Genomic DNA, 17,848 nt, shown 5'->3' on the forward strand with positions numbered 1-17,848 from the left:
ACTTTTCAGTCTTGAATGATCATTAAACGTGCAAAAAAAAGTCAGGATATGGCAGCGAAAAGACCATACGCCACAAGCTAAAAGTTGTGAATTATCAAAACTATAGCGCAAGTCAATCAGCTGTTTCCTGTCTAGAATAAAACAACTAGCTTCAAGACTCTAAAGTTTTCACAAGAGCGTTTCTCCTCGAGTTTAGATGCAAGTCACAGCTGCGCTATTAGTTGTGAAATGTGGTGCAATAGTTCAGAAGGCTGGGATAAACTACACAGGAAGTAGAGTCATGTTTACTGTGAATATCAATCACTTTTATCCCAGAGCATGTGGTTCTAAGAGCACATGATGTAGAACAAATGCTTCCAAAATGTGTTTTATCGAGATGAGAGACGAAGAAAATGAGTTATTTTCTTAGACGTTTTGAGTTTCCATCCTCGCAGTGTGGAGCAGGAGACTTCCAGACTCAAGCACGGACGCTGATGCAACAAAACAGCAAGAGTTTTTACAGTGTTGCTCCCGTAATGACTCGAGCTGAGGTGCAGGCCTGGAGACAGAGTGCAGACTGCAGATGAGAACGCAACAGGACAGAATTCTAAACGTACGTACGGCAGGTTTTTATGATTCTCAAATTTGGATTTAATTTGGTGGGATAATCGCTGTTGTAAACATGAATTATAGTTTTACATTAATCAAGAAGCAATTTGGGAAGAAAAGTTGTAAAAAAGTAGAAAATTACAGGAAGTAGAAGAGTTTTTTTTCTGTTTTAGAGAGTCCCACACTGATGACATCACACTGGGAGAATTCTGTCCAAAAGTTCAGCACAATTTACACAAGAAACATTTCATATACTTCAACAATTATTTATGCAAGATACAGGGCTTTTCTTATATTTTTATTTGTTAAATGATCATTTATGTGTACATGCAAAGAGATTTGGCTCAGTGTACCACGTTTGCTATAGTAAAAGAAACATTTTATTGGACACAAAGTTTTTGAGTGAAGACGTTTGGCTGCTCCTTCAGTTCTGGTCAGATCATCGATGGACACCGTCTTATATCTGTCTGAAGGGAGAGGATAACTACACTGAAACTAACACGCTTATTTGTTTAGTTTCTGTTTGTTAGCCAAGTCTATTGAACTATAACACGTGTGAACTGACCCGAGTCAACCCGAGTCAACTTTTGCATAATCATTCAGGCCCCTAATGGGTGCTATTAGCATACTGGCTATTAGCATACAGGCTATTGTTTTCCTTATTTTGATTTAGGTCTGAGGATGGAGTTATAAATAGGAGGTAAATGATGTCTAAGGCCCCCAGTCGTGTTCAAAGATGAATTGTTTTAAAAAAAAAAGTGGTACAAAAAATGTACATGGTTGCTAGGTAACAGTTAAGGAATTGGCATCATGCCATGATTTCCAATCAGGAAGTACGATTTTAAACCTAAAAAACTGTCAAACTGGGCATTTTATAACATAAAAAAATATCTTAAATATAAAATGAGTAGTTGGACTTGTCATAGGCTCTTAATGAGTGAAAATAAGGCTAGAGTTAGCCACAGGGAGTCAGTACAAGTATATGACTCACTCAGAAAATGAATGTTGAACCTAATTCAATATATTAAGTCGCCTGGTTAATTATTTTATGCTGATCCAAGACTTTTATGACCTATTTACAATTTAAATGGAAAAGGTGACATAGATGTCTGTGTAATCCTTCAATCGTCCAGGTCTGACCCATGGTAAAAGCTGAAGTAAAAGCTGTTGACTGGACAAAACGTAGGAGTGAAGACGTTCCACTGCTCATCCAAGCTGCTCGTCAGATCACTGGTGGACACGGTCAGCTCGTAGGGCCATTAAAGGTTGAATGTAGGCCAATAAGACTGAAACTGGACACAATAGCTGTTTACAGTTTGAGCGTAGTTATCCTCTCCCTTCAGATGGATATAAGGCAGTGTCCACCAGTGATCTGACCAGAACTGAAGGAGCAGCTTGGGTGAGCAGCCAAACATCTTCACTCAGACAGATTTAACTTCTGCTTTTACAAAAAGTGACATAATATATTTATATTGATAGTCTGCAGCTGACGTCATTAACGTTCCTTGTGGGTTTGATGTAACTGAACTCTGCTCTGTCTGAGGCTTTATTAGATTTTAATCTGATCTTTATTTTAACACAACTTGACAACAAAGAACTGACTTAGCTGGAAGTACAACAGGTGAGCTGATTTGTGCTGTTAAACAAGTCTCTCACACATCAAACCACAGTCACACGCTCGTAGCCAACAGTTTTTCAGTGAGTCACTCACCTTTTGTTCAAAATCAAACTCCTAAACAGGACCAACGCTCGTATTGATCACAGGCTCCTGAAAGTGTGTGGTTTAAATCCATTTTGTGTTTATTTTGTTTCTTAAAACTTTTTGGCCATGTTTGCCAAAGTGTGCATATCGTCACCATGGTAACTGTTGAACATTTCCAAAATACACATAAATGTAGAACACCCCAGCATGATGTCAGTGCAAAGTATCAATAGTCAACATTTCATTCTTTTCTTCTGAATAATATTGGCCTCGTGAGTACCTTAGGGGTTTGTTGTTCATTTTAATTCACTTAATATTCAGAAACAAAAGTAGTACATTTTCACTCTATTTGGCTAGAAATACAGTTAGTCAAGTAATAAGGGGAAAAATAACAAAGAGATGTATGTAATGTAATGCAATTTTATTCTTAAAGGCCCTGTACCTTTCTTTCCCATGTATCTAAGCAAAATGCGACTTTCCCCAGTCTAGACATATTGTATAAGCAGCTTACGTCTTTACAGTTGAATGTACTGTCTGCATCTAATTATAGAGCATTTTCTTGAAGAATAAGTGCATCATTAGTGTGTACATTTTTTTTTTTTTAGCATTATTATGACAAAAAACACTCTGTCCTCTCAAAGTTGTGAAAAACTCATTGAGGTGAATAATTAGGACATTCTTAATAACCTTGGACCACTGCAAAACATTTAAAACAACAGTTAAAAGACACAGTGCTGCTAATTCCTCGCAGAAGTCAGGATTTTATAAGAATAAGAGTAATTTGGACAGGTTTGGACATGGACGGCAGCTGTGGCAGAGCTGATCCTGTATGTCATGATGGGCTGTGTTCCTGCGCTGGCCTCTGTCTAATATCCACATTGATTCGGCTCCATTTGCCAATACTGATCCCCCTGAAGGTCACATTTGTTCTGCTTATTCTGGGGACTGCAGCGAAAGGCCAACAGTACTGAAGAGAACTGTGGGCTCTCCTCTCCATCAGCACTTTTCAGTTACTTTATTCAAATATAATACAGGACGGACTTTGCTTCTGGAAAATTGTCAATTCATGAAGCAAAACTTATCTTCAGTAAAAGTGGAGTAGTGTATTTTACTTGGAGCTAGAAAGTTTTGTGTATTAGTACAATTCTTATAAAATGCTAATTATGTAAACAAGTATTTGCACATTTTTTGAAACGAAAATGTCAGTCCCTGGGGCAGACTGACACGAGCGGGGCTGGCAAACTGCGACACCCTCCGACCACCGCATTTATACTACACAATGCGGGGAGCGGGAATCAATCCTCCAGTGTTATACTTTATAGCTGTTACCTAGATACCATAATGTTAACATGATATTTTCCTGTATTTTTGTAGTGTTCTTCTCAACATTTTTCCATAAACTGCCCCTTAACTGAAGTACAACTATTATAAAAAATGACCCTATTGCACTAAACTAAGTAATAATTAGAAAAAACATGAAAACCTGTCGTATGCACTTTAACTTGGTCTTGGTCAGGGGTTTTATTCAGTAAAGGTCGACTCCATAGGCTCTGTGAACAAAAAACATTACATATGATCATACATGAAGTGTCAAAACTAAACGCAAAGTCAAATCAAATGTTCTGAACCACTGACTCCAAAACATAATGATTAGTGAATATTTGTATCTTTCCAAATGAACAACTGCTGCATTCCTCCCACAAGAAGTAAAGGTTATGTAAAGTCTTCAGAGCTCCAGCCCACTCACTGCAGCAGTGGGCAGTGGATGAAGTGCCCTCACTTCTCACTTTCAACATGCAACTGTTCATATAGCTCTGCATCAGGCATAACGCATTCACGAATTAGAGGAAAACACAAATTATGGATTATACATTAGAACAGGGCTGTATGATTTTTTAAAAAGCAAATCAAATTGGGTTTCTTTTGATAAGTATTGTGATTGGGTTTGCAATGTATGCTTATGTTTACCGTTAAATACACTGCACTGTTGCGCTGTACCAAGGCCACTCACTGCAGGGTCAGTCCTTGTTATCATCAGAGGTATAATACTCCCTACAATGTAAGTATAGCCAGACTGGATTACACTCAACTGAACGGACAACACTATGACAATGTCTTGAGGGTTCATTTCAACCTGGACAGTTAGAAGACGTTTAGGAGACGTCTTCTTCCCGGATCTGGACCCTGGAGGTGGTAGAGATGGGCCTGAGGCGAGTGAAGACTGGGCACTGATTGGATGAAGATGAAGTGTGGGGAGGAGTAATAGGAGTGAAGTGATGAAGGTTGAGGAGCAGGTAAACTCTGGAGAAGTGGTGGGTGGACGGGAGCGCAGTTAGGTCTTCCGGGCTGAATTTCTCCTGCATTAGAACTCCAGCGTTATGCCTCTTCTCTTTAACTCTCAAGCTACTACAATTTACTCTACAACCTTTTACATTTAAACGTGTCCAAAATGTTTGACAAAAAGACTGAAATACGAACTGAAATGCAAGAATCCCATTTCAGAACAATTGTACATTAAAACTACAGGGACTAGTTTTATGCAGGATAAGGATATTTTGCCATTTGTGGAGAAAATTGTGATACTTCAAAAAACTACAGACTATTTGCTCAGTGCTTCCGTTCCAATTGTGCCATTACTGTCCTCACAATATATAAAAAAAAAAACATAAAAAAATCTCCCCCATGATATTTTGGGACCAATTAAATAAAATGACAGTTTAAAATGTATCAATATTTTATTTATTTAAAGTTTTAACCAAACCTCTGAGTAACCATTACACAAAAGCTACCGTACAATTGCAACCACTTATGGAAATGCTTGGTTTTACATTATTCATGGAAACAGAGATATGCTCAACTGTGCAACACATTAGAAGCTTTATATTCCAGTGTATTGAGTAATAAGTTACTTTTTATTCTATCCGCAGAAGTGACAGTGATAATAAAAAACAAACACACGACGGACCCGATGGATAATGCCTTGGCTTCTTTCAAGTTCCTCATGAGTTCCCTTGCTTCCATCCTTTGGCCTCATCTTCTTTCATTTTTCACTTAATAAGAAAGCTGAGAGATGGAGAGAGGAGCAAAAAGAAAAACAAAACCAAGGTGATGAGAACAAATGAATGTCAATAACGACTTATTTTTTTCAACAGCAAAACAATCTGAGCGGAGGTCAGACAGACACCGCCGTCAGCGCCTGCTCTTAATGAATATTACTGGAGATGCAGCTATCACTAAAACACCTGAATACTAACACTGATTTTCAGCACTGGAACTACTACACGGAGCTGTGCAGGTGTGGTTTTTTAATCTTCTGTGAGTGAATTCAAATTGAAGTCATTACAGGGTTTCCCAGCTGTCCGTGATTATTATTAGTACCAGGCCTGTCACGATAACACATAAATATGACGATAAACAATAATATTAAAACTGCTTTATGTCTCAGGATAATCCCAGTAAACCGTTTTTAAATAAGTCCATATAGTGATTATCGTGACAGGCCGATGTGTGACCAAATCTCAAAATGTATCGAGGCTAAATTAAAACTTTTTTTGAACAGTCAGGTCAGAATTTGTATTAAAACGTTTTCTTAATAAATAAAGAATTGCATGAATTTCTAAATGGTCCAACAATAAAAGAGTTCACACATGTTATTTGACATGAAAATGAAAGGTTCCAATATCACAACAGATAATGTTATTGCTGGTGGTGATTTATTCGTCTCAGACGGAGGGAATGGGCCAGTTTTTCCTATTAATTACATTGTAGTTTGCAAAGAAATATCCAAAAGGTGAACGCACAAATGTTGAACCTGGTTATTTCTCTTACTGACTAGGCCCAAGAACTCGCTGTTTTAAATCAGAATTTTAATAATATTCACTTTCCCTGCCCTCAACTGTATTAAGTATTATTGGCTTATAGAAAGTCACCTGAAACACAGCTAGAACAAATGTGGTGTTTAGTAACAAAAACTTTCACAAGTGTCTGACTTTCGGCCATGATTCGTTTAATACTTTTATCTTGTGTTTTCATTGAACAGAGCTCCTGTCTTTTGTTAATATTTACCAGAAAATCCAGGTGTTACTGAAACGTACATCTGACGTTATAATTATTTTTATTTACCTTTTACGATTTATATCTAGTGGCTCAACGTTTTTGAAGCAGGATTTGAAACCGCTGTAATCACAAATCTCATCTTTTCCTGGAGGTGAATTTTGCTGTTATTTGGTGCAATTGTTCCTCTATGGGTGAATTAGATCTGTCTCCACACTTCTATAAAGCGCCTTCTGTTGCACATTAAATCTTCTTTATGTAGTGCTGACCTTTAGCTCAAAGTGAGTCCAAATTGCTGCTCACTAAACCTCGGGTTACAGTCCAAACTTATTTTTGATAAGGTGACGGGCAGACATCCTGCTCCTCAGAACCAGACACGCGGCTTAAATTTGATGTTGGTATGGGGCTGGGGAGTTTAGTTTTGTGTTTATTTGATTAGCCTCACAAGAAGAAGTAGTGAAAACTTGGCTTTGCGGTGCCTGGCTTTTCGGAAGGGACAGTTACCAATTGAGGAGCTGTCTTAAGATGAAAGCAATAATGGGAACGGATGCGGCGTTGGCCCCACTTTTTGCACCGTGTCTGCAATAACTCTGCAATGACTTTCTGTCAACTCCAGCGATTTTGAGATTCTTTTCAGGCTTTTACATTTATTGAGTTTGAATAAGCGTCGACTAAGCTGCAACAAAACTTGAAAGGACACCTGCAGGTTGCCATGGTTACCTGTAGGGGTATCCGTGGTACTTGGACCTGAAAATGGAGAGCAGGAAGCTGAAGAAAAACACCACCAGGCCAAGGCCCACCAGGCAGATGACTGAAAGAATAACAGAAATGTATTATGGTCAGGAACTGGAAGATTTGAAAGAGTTATACAAAAAGTCCTACAGAAAAACAGAACGCACTACAGGAGGCCAACACAAAGTAAATACTGTTTTTTAGTGATGTCACAGTTTTATCTGGTCGTGTGTGGGTTTAATGAGCTGGGAGTAGATAAGAGTGCGGTGGTTGATATGCAGCTGCTGTGGTTCACATATATTCACACTGCAGAATATGAAAAAACATACATTTTCTTTCTATTGGATTTCAAGGGCAAAAACACAAATACAAAACACTGTTAATAATGACTAATAGTTTCCATAACGACTTGCCACAAGAATAGACTAATAATACTGTTCAAATGAATAAGTTAACATGTCACACAATAATAAACGCACAAGGAACCCAAACTGGTAGAGATGCACCGATCCAGCTTTTTCAGTTCTGATACTCTGACTTTAAGTATCTGTTAATAACCGATTTGAACCACTGTAGGGACAGAAAATGGCACTTATTTTTCTTTTTTTAAACAGTTTCACTCATTACACAAGAGATTCAATTGTGTCATGCAACTGTTATTTATCCTTCAAATCACTACTGAACAGTTTCATATGAATAAAAGTTTTAACATTATAAGACATTCTGGGCCAGAAACATCCTGTAAATGCTCTTATTACAACAAATTAAAGGCTCAACCAGTTTATCGGATAAACAGATATCGTGAAGCAGATGCCCGATCTAGCAAATTTTTTTCAGTGCAGGTATTCGAAAAATTGGCATGGTGACACATAACAGTAATGGCATGTGGACTACCAGCCGAAAAGATGGAAGAAGGAGGACAGACAAAACCTGATAACAGGGATAATGAGAGATTGGTACATTTTGTGTTTTTGCTTCAAAATGATCACCAAGAAAACACGCCACATGTTTCTTGGTAATTCCTAGTCTTTATTCTACATTAGGGTTAGGACTATAAATATTATCGTGGTATGCACAGTACATGACACCAGTTGTATGAAAACTTTTAAATAAAAAAATACTCAAAAAAAATGAGTCACAAGAAATGAGATTATGCAAATGTGTGCTTTTTCATTCCTCACCTCCCACACATGGAGAGATAAGAACTACTCCTTAGACAATGACCCAGGAGAGATATTTGGCCAAAGGCGAGTCTGAAAAACATTTTCATGTGGATTATAAAGTCTGACGCAACTCCCCGTTTGATCTCACTTCAGACTGCAGGTGTGTTTGATGGGCTCTAGACCCAAGAAGCTCTCCTTTTGTTGACGCAATAGTGAGCCCTTTAAAACACAACCTACAATATGCACCTATTTCCATGATGACTCCACTGTCCTGCTTTCTCATTAAGTTTCTTGCAAAACTTGCAAGTAATGTTTGTGGTCATTATGGTCTTATTTCCTCTGTGGCTAAAATGAAATATACATAGACATGATCTTTAATCTGTGGGGAAAAGTATATGTTGGCTAATCCTTTACAAAGTGCTGTGTTAAATTAAACTGTCACCACCCACTGATACAGTTAATCAGGGATTAGGATGAGGACCTCTCCTGGACTCCAAATGGTACGTGTCAAACTGCAGCATCAGAACTCAAGAAGCGTCTGGGAAAATGGAGGACAAAATCTTGTTGTCATTTTGAGTCTGGAGTTTGTCATTCATCATCAAAACACTGCTGCTGCTGCTGCGTGTCGCAGCCGCGTCTCAGTGGGTGTGTTTGTTGTGATGCTAGTATGTATAGTAGAATATGTCACCATCACTCACTGTCAGCTGTGCTCAAAGAGCTCTCATTCTTCAGCTTTCAAGCATATCATTTACATGCAAGATCCCAGCGACAAACAACCAAACCTCTGTGGTTAGCTAAAACTGTGTGGCAACAATTGATACAACACTCCAGGCTCAATCCTTCACAATAGACAGAAGGGACACTCAGCAGTTACTAGTAGTGCATCAGTTTTAACATATACTGAGATTGGATGAAAATAGCTGTATCATTCTACCATATTTTGAGTCTTATGAGAAAAACAACAGTAACAAGGACTACATGGAAACTTCATTCATGCTTGTGTAATCCCTCAGTCATCCAAGTATGATCCATAGCAAAAGAAAAAAAAAACAATTCTGTTCACTGGAGAAAAGTTTTAGATTGAAGAAGCTTCACTGCTCATCCAAGAGGCTTCTTCAGTTCTGCTCAGATTGCTGGAGGACACTACCTTATATCTATCTGAAGGGAGGAGTGAACTACACTAAAACTAACACACCAGCTAACAAACACAAACTGTAAATAAATAGGTGTTAGATGGTTTTCTCACGTTAGTGCGCTCTGAGGACTAGCAGCACTAGATTCACTTTTGGGTCGGCCTTGTTCACATACACTGCGTATGATTCACCCGAAACATGCACCATGGGGCTCGTGAGAGTCCATCAGCTCATCGCCGTTGTCTATGACAACGCGCTTCAAGGAGACAGAGCCCCATGAATACACGCACACGCTCACTCTCCTGGTGCTGTATGCGGTGGCCTTTTCTTTCACATGTGGCTAAATATACAGGGAGGACTATGCGCCCTGGTGACAACAGAGAAAACGCCACACAGACAGAAGTAGGTTCACCTGAGGCACGAGGGGACTTGTCGTTGGTTTTAAGTTGATCCAAATTGCCTCATCAGGTGGATGTGTCGAACAGCACCTCTGCAGCACCTATTCATACAAATACACGTCGGCCCGAGGTCAACCGCATTCACACTGCACTCGCCCCGCCATCGAACCGGCCGTTTACTGCCATCCAGAATGAGACTGTTGGGTTCACACTGGCCCAAGTGCATCGCTCTCAAACTTGTAGCAGTGTGAAAATGACCTTAGTTTGAGCTTCTCCCTTCAGACAGATATAAGGCAGTGTCCACCAGTATCATTTTTCTTTTGCTATTCATCAGTGCTGCTCATAAGCTAAGGCAAGCACATAAAAATAAATATTAAAACTAACAAACATGTTCTGTTTATTGCATTTGCCACCCCAGTGTAGGGGTGAACGACTTTGAAAAAAATATCTAATTGCATTTTTCTGATAAACATTATACAGACCAATACAGCTAATCTAATACAAGAATTCTATGCATTTCATCACATGTATGTACAGGATTAAACTACAGGGTTATCGACTTTCACACATGATTATAATGATACATTTTATATACAAGCGCCTTTCAAAACACCCAAGGCCACTGTACAGAACAAGATAAAAACAACAGCACAAGTGAACTGGATGAGGGTGTGGATACGTGATGTAGCATTGTCTCAAGCTTTGCGTCGTGACTTGAAGAGATTAGATGGTTACGTGTGATATTTTGACATATATAGAAGAAATTATGCGACTTAAATAAGGGGAACATATCTGGCAACCCCTACAACCCCACAGAGCTCATACATTTATACTGGGATACACGTTGTGTCGCTAGAATGCCAAAACACTGCTATAGAAACGAGTGCACTTCACCAAGGCTGGAAGGAGAAGTACGGGGGGTTAAAGTAAAAGTCTGCCTGATGACTAATTTAAAGAGCCGTTTTGACATGTGTAATAAAAATCCATTTGTGTGCTTTGACTGATCGACTGATTGAGAGTACCACTGATTGCAGCTTATTCTCCAGAGAGAGTCCCCCATTGGCCCCGGTCCCCTCCCGGTACACCTTCACGTTCGAGTGGGTGAGGAAGTCTGTGCGTCTTCATTAAGTATAGTGGAATCTATTTCCCGTAGCACATCAATTATGACTGAGTGCTGTCTTAGTATGCATCTAGGGATAATCAGCGCTGAACTCAGACGTGTGCTAGGCATGCTAATACGCAAAGAGATTTATGACCTTGGCCAGACGACAAATTATTTAAGCAAAATGATTTCCCTCAATGACAAAGGTGGTAATCCCTCTTTTGACTGGGCGTCTGGGTGCGTACTAAATCATGATGTATTGGCATGGTAAAATATATGTGCGTTCTCCAGGCACAGGGAGCCAATAAACATATTAACTTAAGCTCGTGTAATTAGCAGGACAAATATGGATAGATATGATGATGCTAAATGGTTCTTCATGGCAATTCTTTTGATTAGAAACAGCCTCCAAGAGACATTAACTGATTCAATCTCTGGATACAATTACCCACACTCCATTGTGTTCATGGCTTGTAATGTGGAAATACTATCATTTTGACTGAACATCGTCCAATCGAGTGTACAGAGCTTGTATGACTTTGCCGCGAAAATAATTTGTCCCGATGATTAAACAAGCTCAATTTATCTGGCCCAATCACTTGTACAAAAAGCTAATGGTTTAGTTAAGGTTAACAGCTAAAACATTCATTATCTTAAACTCTACGGCATCTCAGTTGGTAGTGCACTTTTTGCAGTTTCTCCGTCTTTTCTTAAGTTGCCTCCAATCTCAATCTTAAGACCTTTTCTTAAACCCTGCTCGCTCCTCTGCTCGGCTCTGCTCGGCTCTGCTCGGCCCCTCCCATTCCAGCTCCTGCATATGCACCGACTCTATAAACCCATTTGTTAGCTGAGTAACTGTGTTTTTGTGGAAGAAAATGGCCAACGAAGCAGAAGATCATTTCCTGTAGCTGGCCTCAGCAGTATGGAGGTGGAGCTGAGCTTAAACATGCTTTGATTACACTAGTGTTCAATTCTAATCCTCCCTATTACTGACACATGACTATACCCCAGGGCCACGCTCTGTTTGTACCAGTGTGGGCGGCCGACATAAACATTTATCCAGCAGGTATAAGGGAGATAGATTTCAGTAGAAGTCAGCAGGAGCAAACGAGTAAACCAGGAGAAACAATTAGTAGTTAAAGTAAAAGGGATTATAAACAAAAAGTGCTATATAAAGTGAGCAAAATGCCTCCTGACATATGATGTAACGTCTCCGTCTAAGTCCAGGCTGAGGCTCAACCTTAGCAATAATCATAAGAGTGCACTTGGGTCATTTGCTGTACAGTCTGCTTCAGCGAGGCCTTTGAAATGTTGATGTAGGAGAAAAAAAACGCCTCTATAGAATGATGCCAGGTCTCAATCATCATCAACCTCTCATTGTACGTGCAGCATATCATTTCAGCGTCTGCACCAATGGACTGCCTTGTAACATAATATTAGAGTAGATAAACACGCTACAAAAGGCAAATTATATTACATCAAGAAGCAGTGAACTGTGTTGTTTAACTTACTTCTCCTCTTGCCCACGTCTCCTTTGGAAGTTGCAGCCTCATTCAGTAACACCATGCCCATAGTGATAGCAGCATCTGGAGCACCGCAGTTAAGAAAAAGTCATCCCAGGACCGGTAAAAGTAAAGGGCAGACTGGACGTAGATACTGTAATTTTTCAAATATGGTAAAGGGGCTCACAGACAGACAATTCAGCGATCTGACCACAAGAATGAACCCTCGCTTATGACTAACTGCTGTTAACTTTGTACTTTAACACTGAACAATATACATAAAAATAAGTTCATATGAATGACAGTCAGTATTGCATTTTAGTATTGGAAAGAAAGGTTAAAGTGCACTCTTCAATGCAAACCTAATAAAAGCCTAGAATTCTGTATCAGTTGAAATAAATGTGGAGAGGTGAACCCTTAACCTCAGAGGAATACATCAGGATACATGATTTATTCAGTGGCCTTCTTAAACACCTCAGCAACCGTGCAGTCAAGTCAACCCAGGCAATATTATGCAGAGAACGAGTGAGCGGTTGAATGAATGCAGAGAATGCATTTTAAGCATGAACAAATATCCATGTATAATGAAGTGAATTTAAGCACAAACACATGAATTTTGAAGAAAGAAAACACACAAAAAACAAACAAACAACCAAAACACTGAAGTTTATTTATCTGCCTGGAAGAGGGGGCTTTTTCTGTTCTGCTTTTTTATGAAAAAAAATAAACTTCAACATAAACTTCAAAGTTCACAGTGAAGAATATATTGAAATTTCTCTCTTACAAGTGTTTTTTTTTTTTTTTCCCAAAACATGCTTTGTGTGCAGATGAAGCATGAAACATGATTCACAATTTTGGAGATTTTATTGTATGTATTTTCATTGTTTGTTTTTATTGTTTTTTTTTATTGTTTAGTTATTTTATTTTAATTTTATTTTTTATGTATTTTATTTTTTATTTAATTACATTTCTTTTAGTTTTATTTATTTATGTTATTTTTATTTTTAAATCAGACCCTCTCCACTCTTTTTTGATGATGACATTTATAAATTTTCATGCAGTGAACGCACGCGGCATCTGTTAGTACGAACTTTAAAAGAGTCTCCCTTTTGTCTAATCCTAAGCCTCCACTACACGCTTGCATATGCGGTGAATTAAACAAGGTTATGGGGGCCATACTGTGTGTTTACACCTCCTGCAGAGACAACAAGGGCAGAGGTGTGTTTCATTTAGATGTAATCAGACAGGCATATAAGAGAAATAAAAAAAACCCCAAACTAATATTGCAGTGCAGCAGGTGCCTTGGACCTCCTATTTCCCACGAGTGCACAACACAACAGTTCAGAATGGACACTACCATTTCCGGCGTGCATACAAAAGCCAGAGCAGCAAACAAACAGCTCTACTGCCAATGTACACAGGCAGACGCACACGGACACGGCTCTCATCAGGGGTGGCGTTTGGAACAAATCAGGAGCCGGGATGAAGTTAAAAGAGCACAATCTCTATTCTTTGTGTTGTCTGTTTGTTTGGTCCGGCAAACACATTCCCTATGGAGCGAGCAGGGAGATGACGCAGCTTTCATGTTTACAATGGACAAGTATAGCTTTCTCATTGCTGGGGCTAAAAACGGTTACAAACGCATACAAAATACTTGTGATGTGTAGTGCTTAGTGCTGCCCGTTATAATCACAATCAAATCCAAATCGCTATTCCATCACAATCACGAGGTGCACTTATCGAGTTGCTTAGGTAATAAAATGACCTCTAAAGAACAACAACAAAAAGTCCTGTGTTTTAAAAGGGAAGTCTTGCTGTGCCTGTAGCTTAGCCTTAGAGCGCCACAAACATGTTCTGAAAAATAATGGGATTTTTGTATTAGTTCATTTCAGTCTGATTTCTAATGTGAATGCTCTGCACACAATTTTACCTTTTAAAATTTAAACGTACAACACAAATCTAATCATAATCACAATAGTTGTCCAGAAAAATAGCACAGTACAACAAGTGCTTGGTTATGGGACTATTTCAAATATATTTACTTGATTTACTTGGCAAAGGTTTTATATAAACAGTAAAAGGGTATATGAACATTTGAGTTTTTTTGTTCTTTCTCCATAACGTACATAGTTACTTTTTTATTGGCATTATTTAATGTTTAAATCAGATGTTATACCCAAGCAGCTAGTCAGTACTTTGGCCACAGTACTAGTAGGAAGTAGTATGTAGTAAGTAGTAGTAGTAGTTGTATTTACTCTTTCTACTTCTACTGGAGTGGTTTTTCTTCACTTGAGTGTAATGTTGACTACTATGGGAGACAGTGGCTCAGTTGGTGCTTGTTCATCGAAGGTTGACAGTTCGAATCCCGCTCTCGACATAAACATCATGGTGCTGTTGTGTCTTTAGGCAAGACACTGAACCCACCTTGTCCCCAGTTTCTATGTACACTGGTGTCTGAGTGTGTGAATCGTTGAGTGCCTTGAAGGTGGAAAAGAGCTATATAAAAATGTGCCCATTTACTATTTGAGTCATTTAAATGGCAAAACCTAAGATTTCTAAGTTGATTTGTTTAACTTAAGTTACAATGATGATCTACCGTCATAAACCAATGAGAACGCTTTGAAACTTGAATGTTACATAAACACATTTAAATTGGCGAAAGGATACTCAGGAGAAGAATGATGTGAGACTCTGCGACGAATTGGGCTTGGCTGCTCCCGTGAATGTAACTCTGCAAATAAAAGAAAGAGACAAATGTTAGTGCGACACAGCTGGATCCAATTAAAAACAAGCCAAACAACATTAGAATCATATTAGCAGAAAGAACAGGAAGTTTGAAAACCAGCGCGCACAGTAAGGAAGATGAAGTGCTTTGCTGCTGTGAAATTAAATTTCATTATTTTTTCAACAAATATTGCGTAATTTCAAAATGTCAGGATTAAGATACCAAATGAATCATTATTTTGATTACCTCATTGACATAATAAGAAAAAATGTTTTTGGTTTTTTGGCTTTAGGTTAAAAAATGTTTGGACTTTGGTCAAAGCTGGAGCACCAGATTTTCAAAGTGTGAAATGAAGAAGGATCTAACCTGCTTCTAGTTCGCACAAACCCTTTGGCAAATCTTTTGTTTTTCACATGGATGAGTTTTGGCCACTGGCACAGCTTTAAAGAAGACATATTGTGCTTGTGTCTGCTCTTTAGTTATAATCTCTGACACCTGTGGATTATTATGTTGTAATTTGCACATTTTACATCACAATATTCACCTAAAACAACTGAAGAAAACAAACAAGGGGATTGATCGGCAATAAGGCACCTTGAAAATAATCTATTTAAGATTACTCAAACATACACGAATCACTCCAAATACAACTTCGACAGGGTAAATGTTGAAACAAGTATAACATGGTTCAAAGCTCTGAAAAGAACAGGTCTGCTTTAAAGCTTCTTCAGTCAGAAAAGTGAAGCCGGGTGGACCGGTCAGACAGCCAATCAGCTCTCATCCAAAGCGTCATATAGTGACTCACGTGGCTATTTCTTGCCATTTTGCAATAGATTATCTGTATTCCAATTAGATGAAGACAACATGTGGTGGTCTGCACAGTTCTGCTTTTATAATACTGGGGTAAAGCCAGTTTTGATTAGTTTTGAGAAAAAAAAAATTGGGTAATGCAGCTTTAATTAAACTTTGGATAAATCAGTAATTAACCAAGATCAGGACTCAACAATAAATCACAAAGTTGTACATAGATTTTGCATGGATTAGAAAGAGCTAAGGAATCACCAAAAGCAAGTCAAAAACAGGAAATACAACATCTCACTGAGGACCACAGCCCCACCTGAAGCACAGTTTGAGAAACATACTCTGCATTACTGACCATGAGAAACAAAATGCTCCAGTGAAGAACATGAGTTTTTCGAATTGCTCAGGTGAGTGTTCCCATAGTGAGTCATAAAGCCTTCTTCCTGTCTGCGTGTGGGCGGATACTGAGGCGCAACTTTGGGAGTGGGCAGAGAGGTCATTGTAACCCGACACAAACACTTACTCAAACATGAGCTTAAATGTTCAGGCGCTCTACAAATAATGTGCCGGGCTTTAGAATATTGTACTGTGATGGTATCTGCAAATACAACAGCTTTGTTTTCGTTTCAGAAAATCTTCAGTCTCTTTCTTTCTGCTTTCTCACACCATCAACCATCATCTTCTCTTTCAATACACCTACTCCTCCTTGGTCTTGACTAGTAGATGATTACAATGAAACACCAAGATACAGTTTTTTCTCCTTTCTCAAGCCCAAGCAATCTCAATTTGTACTTTTTCTAAACTGGATGGTGCACAAATCGTCCCTCTCTGGTGTACTCATTTATAATAACATACTCAGGGGACGTCAGAATCTTTTGAGTCTTCATTTCTTACCAAAAACCTTTTACCTCAAAATACATCTGCCACTGTCCCCTCCCATCTGCAATATAGACTGTATACATAAATGGCCATAGCTAACCTGCTAGCCGCCGCGTTCTAAATGAGAAGTGATCATGAGTACACTTCTGGCTACATCAGCTCTGGCTCCAGTTCACTTTACATTGGAAAACCGTCCCTCCCCCTTCTGTATCTGCTGCTGTCAGGCTCGTCAATTTGGTCTTAAAATACTCATATTGGCCCGCTCTACACGATCCTGGTGTTTTTATTTCGCTATTGTGTGCGCAAAACAAGATATGAGCATTAATAACAAATCAGGCACCTGCTTCCACAAGCGTTAGTGACAGGTTTGATTGACAGAGTGGCTAAGTGCCTGCTCCCTGTTAAACCAGTGGTGCAGGCGGGAAGGGGCGTTATCTTAAACAGAAAAATCTTGTTTTACCTGTAGTTTTTAGACTACAGGTAAAACAAGTGAAATGCTTGAGATTCTTGCATTAGTTTATCAGTTCATGTTTGGCCTGTCACAATAAATACTATATTGACTTATCATTAAATGCATAACAGCGGGAACGGGGCTCGATATTTATCATGGGTACTTTTTCTTTGTACTAGTTGGAAATATTTGGTTGGTTTGGAAGGTCAAATTATGAACTTTTATCTCTCATTATAGACACAGATTAACTCCTTAAGTGTTGCCTTCTGTTATTTATTTATTGCAGTTCATATTTTTTAACAAATATTGTAATTGTACTTTTAGAATACTTCAGGGAAAATTTGGTTTATGGCTTGGTTTCAAAATTATCACTTACCATCTACAGACAGTACTAGCTCATGCTAATGCTCCTGGGTTGGTTTACACTCCACACTGAATCCTACCTTTTACAATTAATATCGCAAATCTATCTCAACCCCAGTACTCGTCGAAGTTTGATTTGATTCTTTCAAAACCACACAGCCCCGATTTAAAATGCTGCCAGTTGAAAACGCTGTCTATCTGTAAAACGCCAAACTTCATAAAAACATCTTGCTTGATGGTCTATTTAAACCTTGGA

At 38.8% G+C, this 17,848-nt stretch overlaps 1 protein-coding gene across 1 annotated transcript in view; it reads right to left on the bottom strand.

Moving 5' to 3' along the window:
* Positions 1–5,070: 5,070 nt before the first annotated feature.
* Positions 5,071–17,848, bottom strand: part of tusc3 (tumor suppressor candidate 3) — a 51,026-nt gene continuing 38,248 nt past the window's right edge. Inside the window, exons 7-10 of the mRNA XM_033970933.2 lie at positions 15,041–15,104; positions 12,383–12,457; positions 7,064–7,154; positions 5,071–5,353 (exon numbers count right to left, since the gene is read on the bottom strand). Of these exons, the coding sequence (XP_033826824.1) occupies positions 5,338–5,353; positions 7,064–7,154; positions 12,383–12,457; positions 15,041–15,104 (246 nt within the window). The 3' untranslated portion in view covers positions 5,071–5,337. The remainder of the gene's footprint in view (positions 5,354–7,063; positions 7,155–12,382; positions 12,458–15,040; positions 15,105–17,848) is intronic.

The sequence above is a fragment of the Periophthalmus magnuspinnatus genome, chromosome 1 (genome assembly GCF_009829125.3).
Source record: "Periophthalmus magnuspinnatus isolate fPerMag1 chromosome 1, fPerMag1.2.pri, whole genome shotgun sequence".
NCBI lineage: Eukaryota > Metazoa > Chordata > Actinopteri > Gobiiformes > Gobiidae > Periophthalmus > Periophthalmus magnuspinnatus.